Source organism: Geotrypetes seraphini, chromosome 9 (genome assembly GCF_902459505.1).
Source record: "Geotrypetes seraphini chromosome 9, aGeoSer1.1, whole genome shotgun sequence".
Classification (NCBI taxonomy): Eukaryota; Metazoa; Chordata; class Amphibia; order Gymnophiona; family Dermophiidae; genus Geotrypetes; species Geotrypetes seraphini.
In genome coordinates, this window is record NC_047092.1 from 179,687,311 (window position 1) to 179,702,686 (window position 15,376).

The 15,376-nt window shown below is 43.8% G+C and overlaps 1 protein-coding gene across 1 annotated transcript in view; it reads left to right on the forward strand.

Annotated features, from left to right (window-relative positions):
* XXYLT1 (xyloside xylosyltransferase 1) overlaps positions 1 to 7,683 on the forward strand; it is a 135,080-nt gene extending 127,397 nt beyond the window's left edge. Inside the window, exon 4 of the mRNA XM_033959560.1 lies at positions 5,685 to 7,683. Within this exon, the coding sequence (XP_033815451.1) occupies positions 5,685 to 6,081 (397 nt within the window). The 3' untranslated portion in view covers positions 6,082 to 7,683. The remainder of the gene's footprint in view (positions 1 to 5,684) is intronic.
* The last annotated feature ends 7,693 nt before the right edge of the window (positions 7,684 to 15,376 follow it).

The window sequence follows — 15,376 nt, forward strand, 5'->3', positions numbered from 1 at the left end:
TACACAGTACTCCAGATGTGGTCTCACCATGGACCTGGGGGAAGCCACTGCTTGCCCTGGATCAGTAGCATGGAATATTGCTACACTTTGGGTTTTGGCCAGCTACAAGTGACCTGGATTGGCTACCATGAGAATGGGCTACTGGGCTTAATGGACCATTGGTCTGACCCAGTAAGGCTATTCTTATGTTCTTATAAGTTGTATAAAAAACGCTGGTAGGTACCCTACCAGTGCCTAAGTTAATTGAGAAACGCTGTTTGAAACGGCGATTAACATTGAATTTAAAGTGCCAACCGGCACCAAAATAAATAATAATAATAATAACTTTATTTGTATACCGCAATACCCCAAGCAGTTCAGAGTGGTTTACAGAAGAAGAGGCTGTACATATACAGTGATGTTACAGTAGATATTGTCAGGTACATTAGTAAAAAATTTCAATTACATTGGAAGTCGAGAGTGGTTATGTAAAGTCGGGAATATGTCAGAGATACCACAAGAATTTCAGGGATACAGCAAGGCAGGAAGGAGGTTAGAGAAATTTATCAAAGAGGTAGGTTTTGATTGATTTCCTGAAGGATTGGTAGGAGGGAGTGTTTGAAATGAGGGTGGATAGGCATTTATTCCGTTTGCCCGCTTGGAATGACAGTGTTCTATCGAGGAATCTCTTGTAGATACAGCCCTTCAGGAAGGGGAAGGCAAACAGATAGGTATTGCGAGTACAAGTGGTGCCTGGAAATACAAAGTGGTGTGACAGGTAGATTGGGGATGAACCTGTTAAGGTTTTGAAGCAAAGGCAGGCAAATTTGAAGATGACCCTAGCCTCCATTGGCAACCAGTGAAGTTTTCTGTAGTATGGGCTGACATGGTCCGACTTTTTGAGGCTATAAATGAGACGGACGGCAGTATTCTGGATGATTCCTACCAGCGCCTAATGCCACTTTAGGCGAGACTAACACCAGAAATGAGTTTAGGCACAGAAAAGCAACTATGTAGACGCTATTCATGGCAAAGATATGTGCTGGAAATGTAGGCCTGGAAAATCCTGGCTACATTTCCTGAGCCTATCTTTCACGGAGGCGCGATTCTCTATACAATGCCATCGCACGATTGACACGTGATCGGCAGCTGCTTTTTAGGCAGCCGCTGATATTGGTCCCGTATAGAGAATCTAGGATTTGGGGGGGAGGGGGGAGAGTAAGTGCTATTTGCACGCTAAGGTTATATAATAATAGCATTGAGTGTGAATGTAACAGTGCAATATGGAGTGTATGAGCGTGACTGCAAAGGGGCGGCACACGGGTGTGTCTCCGCAGATTTGGGTGACCTTTCTAGAACTGCCCCATAGAGGATGGGAAGGACAAGGTAAGTGACACATTCAGATACATCAAAAGTATAAATGATTTATGAAGATTATATAGAATTTCTAGAACAAGACTTTGGGTTATGAGACCGTTGTAATATCAAAAACCGCTTCTTCGTGGAAAGAATGGTGGAGGCAACAGCTGATTTCTAGAAAGCATGGGATCCCCGCTGGTGAAGAAGTGAGCCCAAGATCAGTTGCAGTCTACAAAATGGTAGCACAAAGCAAATTGGGCAAACTAACACCGCGGTAGAGGTTTCTACCACGGCCCAGAGTGCTAAATGCTCCAATGCTGCTCTGACGTGCATAGAATTCCTACCGCGGCGTAGTTAAAAAGGGCCTACATTTGTCCAGCACCAGATTTCACCTCTTTCAAGAAAATATTAGAAGTCAAAAACATTCTCGTTTCGTATAATGCATTAGACTGGTGCACTCAGGGACCCCAGGTGCTGTGTTATATTATATACAAAGAGAATTGTTTTGCATGTCTTGATTTGTGGTATTTTTGTTTTTTATTGTGCTTTATGACATAGCTTCCCCTAAAAATGCCTAAGATGGAGAACAGTACAAAATGCGTCTGTTATGTTGTTAACAAAATTTAAGTTTTATGTTGAATTATACTTGCCTGCATACCACCTTGGGTGAATTTCTTCATAAAGGCATATAAGAAGGATGATGAATTATTGGCATAACCATGCCAGTAGTGCTGCCCGATTCACGATTCGAATCAATTTACCGATTCACTTCATGTGAATCGATTCGAATTGATTTCTTTTGCAAAAAAAATCTAACTTACCGATTCATCGGCCCCCTTGCTAGAGACCTATTCGGGCTTTCCCTCTGCCACCGGAGTCCTTCCATCTAAGCAAGGATTCCAGTGGCAGAGGGAAAGGCCGAACGGACCTCTGCATGCAGATCGGCGGCAGAAGTAAGGCTCTTTCCTCCCTGGCCGGAAGTATTTCTCCTCTCCTTCCCGGCCAGGCAAAAGCGGCAATAGCAAATGCAATTCACTACCCTGCTGCTACTCCGGGAGTCTGCTCTCCATTCGGCTGCCCAAGCAGAAACAGGAAGTTTACACTGAGGGCGGGCCGCAGTGGAGAGAAGACGCAAGAAGTGATGGCAGGAGTGGATCGCTAAATAAGTACCGCCACTGCAACATGTTGTAACGTCAAAATAAAGGTAGATAGGGGGAGAGAAAGAGATGGGCTTGTGGGAGTTGGTGGACTGGAGGAGAGATGGGGAGAAGATGGATGGAAGAGATGAACTTGGTGGAGGGGGGGAGATGTACTTGAGGGAGATCATGAAGGGGAGATGGACTTGGGGAGAGGGAGAGATAACATAAGAACATAAGAATTGCTGCTGCTGGGTCAGACAAGTGGTCCATCCTGCCCAGCAGTCCGCTCATGCAGTGGCCCTTGGTCAAAGACCAGTGTTCTAAATGAGTCCTGAGTTGGTGGACTGGAGAGGGAGAGATGGGGAGAAAATGGATTGGAAAGATGAACTTGGAGAAAGGAGGGAGATCATGGAGAGGGGAGATGGACTTGGGGGAGAGGGAGAAATGGACTTGGGGGAGTTGGTGGACTGGAGGGGGAGAGATGGGGAGAAGATGGATGGGAGAGGTGAACTTGACGGAGGGGGGAAGATGGATGATGGAGAGGGGATATTCTTGGGGGAGATCATGGAGCGGGGAGATGGGGGAAGGGGTAGAAGAAATAATGGATCTAAAATCAGAGGAGTGGGAGAGAGATGGTGGACAATGGAATTTTGGAAGGGAAAGAACAGAAAGGGAGTGAAATTGGATACAAGGGATGGTGTAAGGGGGGATAGAGATACTGGATAGTAGGGTAGTTAGAAAGAGAATGGGAAAGCTGGTGGGGAAGGAGGGAAAAGGAGGGATGGTGAGGTCCATCGCTGCAGCTGCGGGAATAGAGACGAAAAAAAAGGAAAGATGCCAGACCTCTGCGGGAGGGAAGGGAAATGGAAGGGGAGGACAGAGATGGAAGATGGATGGTTACCTTGGGAAAATAAGAAAATGACAAATGGGCAAGAGACCCTAGCAAGCGAGTTATCAGAAGACATTTGTCGCAGAGCCTGGGACCAACATGATTTGAATAAGGATCAGACAACAAAAGGTAGAAAAAATAATTTTATTTTCTGTTTTGTGATTACAATGTGTCAGATTTGAAATTTGTATCCTGCCAGAGCTGATATTAGACCACGAACATGAGCTAGGATTTAACAGAGAGAGGAAAAGTCTTTTTTGTTTGTTTATTTTGTTTACACCACAGCACCAGTGTGGGTAGGAGAGGGCAAAGGGGGGTGAAGAAGCTGTAAAATAAACTCACCAGGATGTTTGGAAAGAAACACCCAATTAGGCAGGAAAATCAAATCGAAAAATCGATTCAATAGGCTGAATCGAATCGGAATCAAAATATTTTTTCCTGAATCGGGCAGCACTACATGCCAGTATTAATAACAATGTAATACCACCAGCATAGAGACCATGCATTGTAACACCTCACAACTCCTTATGGTAACATCTCTACAGAAGCTCATGTGTCATATCACCTTTACAGAAGCTCATGCAGTGTAGCGCCTTTGCAGAGGCTCTGAATTGACTCTCCAGTCATTAGTAGCGGAATAGAAGCTCTCAATCGTCAGAATTATAGATAATAGTCCCATGAAAGCATCCCATAAACCCATAGAAAACTTTGTGCTCGAACCTTTCTTTGGTTAACTGTTTTGCTTTTATGTTCAGTATGTTTATTAGTTTCTTTTACAGTGAATGATTTATTTCCTTTGTGTTTAATATCTACTTAAGTATTTATAGACCTGTGAAAAGTTTGAAGCCATCTGTGAAAGTTCTGCTTGACGGGCGTTCTTTTAGGCAAGTGAGGTTGGATGAATACAGAGAATCCATTTGTGCAAAACGTATTGCCACAACAACTTAGATTGATTTACTTCACTATTTTCCGGAACCAAATGAAAGCCTTTCTTTTCCAGCAAGCAAATTCATGAGTATTGATTTGAAGGGATGAAGTACCTACAAGGGCTGATGGAAAGGTAATGAGCCTGCCTCTGTTTTTCTTTCCAAGAAGTAGACATGGCTGGTTCTTGTGAAGCTCATACTAGAGGTCTGCATGGGAACGGGGATCGCGGGGGTCCTGCGGGGGTCCCGCGGGACCCTTCTCTAGCTCACGGGACTCCCACGGGGACCCCCCTCTAGCCAACAGGACTCCCACGGGGATGGAAGGCTTTGGAAGCATGGTTCGTCCATAAAATATAATGGACACGTCAGCCTTAGTAAAAGAGGGGGTTTATAAGTTAATTACCTGAACAGAAAACAAAAAAAGGGTTCACCAAAGAGATTCCACAAGGAAAACAGCAGCGCAAACACAAAAGAAACTGTGGAATTGATGATCCTGTCAGAAGTAATTGCTGCTTTTTATGGGGACGGGCGGGGATGGAGATAATTCCTTGCGGGGATGGGTGGGGACGGAGAGGATCCTGGTGGGCACGGAGAGGATCCTGATGGGGACGGGTGGGGACGAAGAGGATCCTGGCGGGGACGGGTGGAGATGGAGAGGATCCTGGCGGGGATGGGTGGGGATGGAGAGGATCCTGGCGGGGACGGGCGGGATTTCTGTCCACACGCAACTCTCTAGCTCATATATCAGCGTTTCTGAACCTGCAGTTGGACTGCTGTAGTCTTCATTGTTGGGTCACAGCGAGAGGAAGAATTTTGTATGTTTTGTCATGGCAGATGAGGAAGACGTATCTGAGAGTATGCCAGAGGTGTATGATTGAATTTTGTGTTAAACTTGGGAAGCGCAGAAATGAAACACTTGAAATGTTATGGCAAGCATAACACAAAATTCTATCGCACACCTCTGGCGTACTCTCACAGATGCGTCTTCCTCATCTCCCATGACGAAATGTACAAAGTTCTGCCTCTCTCTGTAATCCAACAATGATGTATGAGCTTCACAAGAACCCATTGGAAAGAAAACCAGAGGCAGATTAATTACTTTTCAATCAGCCCTCACAGCTTAAGAGCGTGATCTTTCACATTTGTATTATTGCTGTGAATTTGTTGATTGTAAGCCACCCAGAATGGTAGATGGTATGAGACCAGATTTTTTTAAATAATGTACCAAATTTGTTTTGCTGCCCCACAGACCAGGCAGAAAAGCCTGTAAGCCTCAGTCACCGAAATGTGCAGAAATGCTGAACAAACTGATAAATTATATTTAGCAATGTTTTCCAGTAAAACATCTAAAACACATGTGGTCTTATCCTAATATTTCTTTTCCTTTCCAAGGCACACTTTTTGGCAGTATCGCCAAGAAAATCCAGAGAGTAAAGTTGGTAGTCCACCACCTGATGGCCTGCCTGGATTTAACAGTGGTGTTCTCCTGCTGAATCTGGAAGCCATGCGCCAGTCCAAACTCTACAACCAGTTACTGGAACCCAGGGAGATACAGAGGCTGACGGAGAAGTATCACTTCCGAGGCCACCTGGGAGACCAGGACTTCTTTACCATGATCGGAATGGAGCATGCAGAGCTGTTCCATATCCTGGATTGTGTTTGGAACAGACAGCTCTGCACCTGGTGGAGGGACCACGGCTATGGTAAGGTTTTTGATTTGTATTACAGGTGTGAGGGCCACGTCAAAATACTGCATGGAAACTGCAATACGCCGATTTCCGAGGACTAGACCAGCCTCCTTTGCAGTTGATCTTAACTTCAAGCAGAGAGAGCTGTTGAGAGGATGTGAGAATAACCGAGACACTGTGGGACAGGTCCTGTAAGGAAAAGAAGTCGTCATATCTGAGGAAATGGAAGGAAGCTGAGGTCGCTGCTCTATGTTTGTGTACTCGTACGTCTGGCAGAAGTGGACAGTAAGGACGTGCAGTCACCAGGACAGAATGAACTTGTGCAAGTAGTCCTCTCCAGTGATGTTGAATGGGAGGTGTTATCCGTTGAGCTAATTGATGACCAACAACAAATATGATCATAATCACGGGAGTATTGAATTTTAGCTTAGTAAAGGACCTGTGATCTGATGGTGTTTTCACTGCATGTTGAGCAAGTTTCAAGTTTCAAGTTTTATTTCACATTTGATGGATCGCCTATTTCGAAATTCTAGGCGATGTACATAATAATATAATATAGAAACTTTAACCAAATTACAAAATCAATTAAGACTCACATGAAAGGTAGGGAAGGAGGGTAAAGTTACAATGTGGGAGAAGAAAAAAACAAAAAACCAGGGCACTGGTTGGAAGTTGGAAATAATGTCTACAGCTCCCAAAAAAATAACACTGACTAAATTATAATGGCTCCAGAGGTCCATTTTTTAAAAAGCTCAAGGTCACAAGAGACATCAGTGGGACTTGAAACTCTGGCTTCTCTGCTTGTCAGCCTCTTGTGTCCGCTAGCTATTCCTCCACACCATGAATTTATACCTGCTTCAAAGTTGGTGTTAATGTGTATGCATACTTTACATGTGCGCCCCACGTATTTAAGAAAATGCGTGCGATCACTGCGACTCTGCCTACACCCTCTCCTGTGATGCCATTTTGTGGCATTCATGTAAATATGTACACAAATGGTCAGATAGTGTTATAAAACCCTTCTAAAATTACTGCCTGACTTATTGGACCTTTGATTGTTATTTGGAAGGTTGGGCTACAATTTTGAGACATTTTTCTTTAGCCACATCTGCAAAGCATAATGAGGAAGTAACGAAAAAGCTCTTGGGAAAATTGCACAGTTGAATGTATGCATAGAAGTACATGTACAAGATGGTGACCCGTCAAAAGCTCGCTGGATTTTGGTGCGCCAGCAATTGTGTGCAAGATGTATGCGTGCTGCTGGTCCCGCCGCTTTAAAGCCTTACCATTAGCGCTGTGAGAGGGGTGTGGGGGGAACCCACACACACACTACATGTACAAGTCCTCGCACTCCCATTGGGGGGGAACCCACCCCTACGCTGAAAAACTGCTGACCACAGAAAACTGAAAGGAAAACAGAAGTTTTCAGTGTACTGGGGGTACCACCCCCCCAGCGGGAGTTCGCGGACTTGTATATGTACTGGGGGGCCCCCATATCCCCTCACAGCGCTAATGGTAAGGCTTTAAAGTTGTGGGACCGGTGGCGTACATACGTCTTTCACGCAATTATCGGCGTGCTTTTGTCCTGCGCTCAATTGTTATGGTATCTTACAAGATACACTTCTCCCTCCGTATTCGCTGTGATAGGGGATTAACAGAGCCGCGAATAACTTTTTCATATGTTATTCGCTGTTTTCTATTAAAAACCGTGAATAACATGGTGGGAGACCTGGCCTGTTCTGAAGGAGAGGCAAAACCACGGTGAAGAAAGTGCTGGGAATCGGCGATTTTCTCTGTAAATGCTTGGAATCAGCAATTTCTCTATGCAAGCTGACAAAATTGGAGGGGGGGGGAGGAGCCAGCAAGCTAAAAACCGTGAATAATCGAAACCATGAATGCTGAAACTGCGAATACGGAGGGAGAAGTATACACACCTTCTTGGAGCAGGTGTAAATTGTGTGAAAACATCAGCATACCAGTGGGGCTGTTGTAGGAGCTTTGTTTTATAAAAGTAAATAAGCCTCTGTGTTGTCTTGACAAAATAGCCATCTTGTTAAAAATTTTGCACCAAATGTCTGTCTTGTTTTTCTCTGTTGTAAAACTTATGATGTTAGTATTAGCTCCATTTTGTAATTCTTGGGTTGGACCAAACTGTGTTCTTGTGGGGAAATAGAGAATGAGACAGGGAAAAAGTTTGTGCCCACCCCGTCCCTGAAAACCATCTGATCTCATCCGCACAAGCCTCAAATAGTTTTATACTGAACTTATTTTATTAAAGTATAAAAAGAAACGATATTCTGTTCAATTTGCCATTTTATAATGCAGAGTTCTGGTTGCTGAACGAGAGGAAGAGATCTTCCGCTGGCAGGGCTTTGTTTATAAATGTTTATTAATACAGCTACAATAGTACTTTATCCTAAAGCAAAAAGAAAAGAAATATAATTTTTGTTTCTACCTTTGTCATCTGGTTTCTGTTTTCCTCATCTTCTTGTCATTCTCTTCCTTCCATCCACTAACTGCCTTCTTTTTGCCTCTTCCATATGGCATCTGCTCTATTTTTTATGGCTCTACCAGAAACTGTCTGCCTCTCCCTTCCATCTTCCCCCCCCCCCACCAATTGGTCTGGCACCTATCTTTATCCCTCCGCTCCCCCCATGGTCTGGCATCTCTGTCTTCCCTTCCATCTCTCACTCCCTCTCCCAGGTGATTTTTAGCATCTCTCTCCTCCTTTCCTCCCCTCAGATCTGGTATCTGTCTCCCCAATCCAGCATGTGCCTTTTTTTTTTCTTTATCCTCCTTCCATCCAATATGTGCTCCCCTCTCTCTCTCCTCCCCACTTCTCTTCAACGTCTGTTCCACTCTCTTCCCCTCCCCACTTCCATCCAGTATCTGTGCCTCCCTCTCCACTTCCTTCCAGCATCTGATCCCCTATCTCTCTACTCTCCCCACTTCCATGCAGTGTTTGCTCCTCCCTCCCCCCTCTACTTCCAGCATGTTCCCCTTTCTCTCTCCTATCCACTTCCATGCAGCATCTGCTCCCCACTCTCTCTCTTACCTATTTCCCTTCAGCATCTGTTCTTCTCTCTCTCCACTTCCCTTCAGCGCCCTTTGCGTGGTCCAGCAGCCCCCTCCCGATCGCCGCAGTCCGGGCATCTCTTCCTCTTGTTGGGGAATCTCCCTCCCTCCCTTCCCCTCACCTTCGCTGGTGATTTTCAGATTTCTCTCTCTGAGCGGCCCAAATCTTTTCACAAGTCGCATGTGCGGCTGCCCTGAAATTTCTCCTTTTGATGCAACTTCCTTTTCCGCCTGGGTGGCTCATGTCAGAGGAGAAGTTTCAGGGCAGTGGCGCGCGCAACTTGTGAAAAGGCTCGGGCTGCTCGGAGAGAGAAAACTGAAAATCGCCAGCGAAGGTGAGGGGTAAGGAGGGCGGGAGGGAGATGCCCGGACCGCAGCGAGCGGGAGGGAAGGGGTTGCTGGACCGCGTGATCATGAGGGCTGCTGACCAGTAGGGGTGAGAAATGAGGCAACGCACACAAGATAATTAACTGCAGGGACAAGGCCATTCACCGCTCCACAGGACGGTGAATGGCCTTGTCCCTGTACATGCGGCAACCAGGTTTTTTTCACCCCATTCTGACGGATTATCCGCAGGTAATAGTCACCGTGTCATTCTCTATGGGGAAATTCTATTGAGCCCTAAAAATTGCCAAATGCAGAACCATCAGGCAATGCCATTTACTACAGCATGTCGAGGTGGAATTTTATTTAATTAAAAAATTTTTAATTTGTAGAAGAAACATGATTTTTAGAGCCATTTTGAAGACAGGCCTGGAAGATCTCATGTTCTGGTGGTCTTTCATATAGCTTTCAAAGACTCATTTTCTTCATGACCAATATGGCTAATGGAACTCCATCCACTACAATAGTTGAACTGGAATTAATGTCTAGTTAATTTTTAAACGTATTTATCCATTCCACACACAGTGAAATCATTTCTCCCTTTATAATGTGAGTGCCTGTCTTTTTAAGTTTTGTATTGAATTTTTTTTCTGTGTACAAAATTTACTTTCAATTGTGGAATAAATGCTCATTTATTTTTTTTTTTTTTTTTAAAGAATGACAGTAAAGTGGATGTAAGTAAACTGTTCTTATGAATCATTTTTTTTACCATGCCTGAGTCACTGATGTACAGTTTAGGAGGTAGGGGGTAAACAGCTTGTGAATTCTGCACTATATGTTATCACTTTTTATACACAGAAGCCTAAGGGACCTCTTGTGTTTAAGGAAATCCTTTATTGTGCAGTGGTCGGACCAGTGTAGGAAAGCATTCCCAAGTGGAAATCACATTCCATGCATGTACACCGTACTGTAATCACAGCAGGAATGGGAAACCCCAGTCCTTTACGGCCTCAATCCAGTCGGGTTTTCAGGATTTCCACAATGATTGTGAGCGACAACTATTTGTATGCAACGGAGGCAGTGCATTTAAATAGATCTCATGCATATTCATTGGGGAGATCCTGAAAACCCAACTCGTTGCGACCCTTGAGGACCCTTGAGGAGAGAGCACCCCCTCTCCTCTCTCCTACCTTCCCCCTAAATTCCTGTACAGTCATCTCTTAGTCTATCCTCTGACAAACTGTACCTAATCTCACTTAACTGTACTTAAACTACACAACTACCTAATCTCACATAACTGTACTTAACTAACTACTTATACTTGAACTCTACTCTTAAATTGCTGTATTGCCTGTACTTAAACTCTCATCACAGTCTTGTAAGTCCAATCATCCAAACCTGTTGCACTTCTTATATGTCTAATTACCCTCAATTGTGTATGTTCACTTGTAGACCGTTCTGAGCTACTGGGAGGACGGGATAAAAATCTAAATAAATAAATAAAAATAAATAAATAAATTATTCACTCCTGCTCTAGAGCTTATGGAGCATGAAATGTAACCCCTCGAGTTTTACTCGGAAACAGATTTAAAACCACAGTTGGAAAACAGTTTGTGCTTTGGATCATTAAGGAACGACAAGGAGCTGTGACTTAACCTTCTAAAACCGATATATACCACCCAGGGCGGGTTTCAAAATTGCATACAAAATCAACAATAAATGAACAAACAATACAAAACACTTATAAACAACACAAAACAAAAATACAAACGCCAAAATAAGATAGGCGACATCTCTCCCTAATCACCACAGTCTCATACCCTGTATTTCATCTGGCAAGAAAGGTGCCGTTTAAGAAATCTTTTAAAATACTGTATATTCTATTGCCGACGAATGTACTCAAAGAGATTGTTCCATTCCCTAGGCCCGTGATTCGCAAACTGTGCCTCCTGAGATTTCTGGTGTGCCACGTTACACTGGGAAGAGGAGAGGTGCCAGCGCTGGATAACTGTCTATAGGCCATGCCTCTCACGAAGAGAGGCACATCCTGGAAGCAATCGCCCAATGTCAGCACCTCTTCTCTCTGCCAGTCTTTCTCTCCGCAGGTCTTCGTGCGCGACCCTTCTCTCCAGCGCGGGTCTTTCTGCGCAGCCCTTCTCTCCAACATGGGTCTTTCTGCGCAGCCCTTCTCTCCAGCATGGGTCTTTCTGCCTCTTTTTCATAACAAACCCAATCAAACAGCCCTCAAGTGGTCAAATAGGAGGAAGGTATATCATACACTGTTGTCAGGTCCTGTGCACTGAAAACTGTTATCCCAAGTTCATATTCTGTCCACTTTTCAAGCAATAATCATCTATATCAATTCCTCCGTCTAAGGAAAGGGACAGAGGAATTGGTATAGATGATTATTACTTGAAAAGTGGACAGAATATGGACTTGGAATGTGAGGTCTTATGCACTGAAAACTCTTAACAGTGTATGATATGCCTTCCTCCTATTTGACCACTTGAGGGCTATTTGATTGGGTTTGTTATGAAGAAGAGGAAAAATGATCAATTTGGTTCAATGAAACAAAAATTTGAAGGCTCTCTTTGAGCTAAATATTAAATTTAGATGAATGGATATTTCTATTTCCGTTATTATAATTGTGGGTTAGATTTTGATTAAAAAGATCCATCGTCTCTATGTTTGAGCAACAAGAAACTCATAGCATAAGAGTTGATGTGATATTACATAGACAGAACTTGCTCTTGATTTTTCCTTGCCTTTTTCAAGGCACAGACTGTAGACGTCTGTCCAGTTCTAGCTCTATTCTCCAACTTCTGAAGCAGACGTCAACTTGACACTAGTGTTGCCTGATTTGCTGGAAAAATCAGACTCGTCAATTCAGCAACCCTCACCCCTGCTGCTTTAGGAGGCCTCGAAGGGGAGGTATGTCAGTCTCACGGTGGGAGGGTCAGTGGGGTTGAGAGGTGATGGGTGAGAGGGGAGGAATGATGCTACAGATGGGGGGGAGAAAGGAAAGAGGAAGAGGAAGGGAGAGACGATTGTTGCAAATAAAAAAATAAGACATCCTCGAAAATAAGCCCTAGTGTGTTTTTTGGACCCCAACACGGTATGTTTGCATACATTTGATCTAACACACAGGTTAATTTGCATATTCATTGGCCTTAAAACCAGACTTTGTGGTATCCTTGACCTCTCCTGTTACTGAAAGGGCCACCAGACTGTTCCACTTACTTGGTGCATGTTTTCTTTGAATAATCTTGTGTTTAACTGTCTTAATTGCTTGTTCTTTGAGCAATGGTTTCTAAATAAACAACATCTGACATTATGGCTCTTTTGTTTGGATTACATAAGATTTTTAGACTATAATTTATTTTTGGGAGAGCTACAGTATTGAGTCCTGATTTTAAAGCCACAGAATAGTGTCTGAAAGCACAATTTACTGGCGTGATGGGGAGGAGGAATGGGGAAGGCAACCGACTGTTTTCTCTCTCTGCCTGTGGAGATAACACGAGGTAATGCAGTTTGAAGAAAGGGTCAGGACGGATGTGCGGGCCAAAAACTTGTGTTGTGTTCAGGTTCCCTGTTTGCGGGATTTTATTTATTTTTGTGTATAACATTTTATATACCATCTTTAGGCAATAGCTCACTGAAAGGTCATTTACGAGATTAAAACCCCCAAAATGTAATTGGCAATAAAAGCACGCGTATACTTAAAATCAGCAAGGCAGCAAAACCACCTTCAAAAATAATAGGGAACAGTCAACTTCCTTGATTTATTTGGACCTCAAAGCGTACAGTACAGACAAGTTCTACCAGTAAACTCACCTGCCCTCACCAAGGCTCTGTGTTTGTTCCACCAGAAAATATGGACAAACAACAGTAAGTTATTGTCTAGTGTGGCAGCACTGGAAGACTCTGTTCCTGTGCCCATGATGAATTTCCATAATGTACTTCCAACGTTAGACGCACCATAAATTTTTAAAAACCTTCATCGAGCAACACAAAACAGCCAGAAGCCCAAGTGAAGGCTTTTATTTGAATTCATATAAGGGAGAATTCTCTATAGATCGCCTAAAGTTAAGCGCTGGGATGATATGCACGTAAGCGTGAATTCCGTATCGGCATTACACATGCATTTGCCATTATAGAATGCTAGGGGGAGGGTGTGGTGCAGTGGTTAAAGCTACGGCTTCCGCACCTTGAGGTTGGGGGTAGAGAATGACATGGGGACAAACTTTTTCCCATCCCTGCGGGAAGTCATTGTCCTGTCCTCGCAAGTTCTTTTCCTGCCCCATTCCTGTAAGCGCCGTCTTCATCTGCACAAGCTCTAACATTTTAAAATCATAAGTGTTCGAGGCTTAGCTTACAGGAATGGGACAGGGACAGTGAAAAAACTTGCGGGGATGGGACAGGGAAATTGAGTTCCTGCGGGGAAAAAAAACCCAACAAACATTCCTTTACACCCTTGAGTTAGTGAGGGTTTCTTATGTTGTCTGGGAAGTACCGTATTTGCCGGCGTATAAGACGACTGGGCGTATAAGACGACCCCCCAACTTTTACAGTTAAAATATAGAGTTTGTTATATACTCGCCATATAAGACGACCCCTTCTTCCGCACACCTTCTGCACAACAAATAAAACTTAAAAGAACATCAGAATTTATTTCAACAATTTTAATTAATTCACTAAAGCTGAATAGAACAATAAACCCATGGGAGCTGCCATGCTATTTGTTTTCTAAACTGTTAACCAAACTGAAACTGTCAATGATAGAAGGAAGATAACACATAGAGGGAGAGAGCAAGTGCCGGGCAAGTCCCTAGCAAGTTTGCTGGCATGACAGTTTCCCTTTAAAAGCCTTCAAAAGCCTCCTGTTCGCCCCCGCAACTTCCTTAAGGGCTAGACTCCACACACGGCCGCATGTGCGAGAGACGTAGTAAAGAGAAAAGGGGTGGGGCCAGAGCGCCGCTGCTTCCCGCTGCGCAGGATGAAGGAGATGGCACCCTTGTCACACTGATGTCCCGCCATGCTGATGTCCCGGCAGGTTTACTAGTACCGTAAGCACCGTAAGGAGGTAAGGAAGGAGATGTTAGGGCATGTAAACAGTACCCGGCATATAAGACGACCCCCGACTTTGGGGAGGATTTTAAGGTACTGAAAAGTCGTCTTATACGCCGGCAAATACGGTATATGTGTTCTGTTCAGTTGACAAAGGTTTTAGATAGTTGAGGCTTTAGTCTACATGTTTACATGTTTGTATGCATAGTTACTTGGAAAGGGGAAAGCATCTTTTAATAAAATAATGCCATTTACAGTGTTTCAGGAGAGACATCTCACAAAAATAAGATATTTCTCTAATAGTTTGGTTTTTTAAATTGGACCTATACGCCCCAGTGCCACAGATTTGCTGAAAAAATGCGAAAACAAATAAACAACCGTACAATAGCTATTAAAGTTCTCGAGGTACGTTTTCAATAAATTATTTGAACTGTTAAGATTGCACATTTATTCTAGCACCCGTTAATCTAACGGAATAAATAAACAGAAGCAGATATGCTTATTCGGTGGCTGATGCAAATGCCGTCGCCTAACCGCTACAAATAAGTGCTGGGTACGCCTCTAAGCTGTCCATGCCCCTCCCAGATCCTTGCAAGTCTGCACTATGGGTTTTGCAGGTGCAGAACTGCAGATTAGGGCCAAACAAAGCGGTTTTCATTATTATTATGTTATCTAATAATTAAGTTGCATGCAAAACTGACTATTTTCTATAAAGTGTGCAAGTTTATAAAACTAGGGGTTTAAATCTAGGGCTTGTATTGGTCACACTGGGGTCTGGCGCAGAAAGTGATTGCCAGGTGCTCTGCAGCTGTGCCTTAGAAAAATCACTTGGTTTCACCAAGGAGCCGTTATGGCACAAGGACCCCAGGCGGTTGTCTCTTTTTTGTGGTCCTTCTCTCCCCCACTGCTGACTCATGTCAAACTGGAATC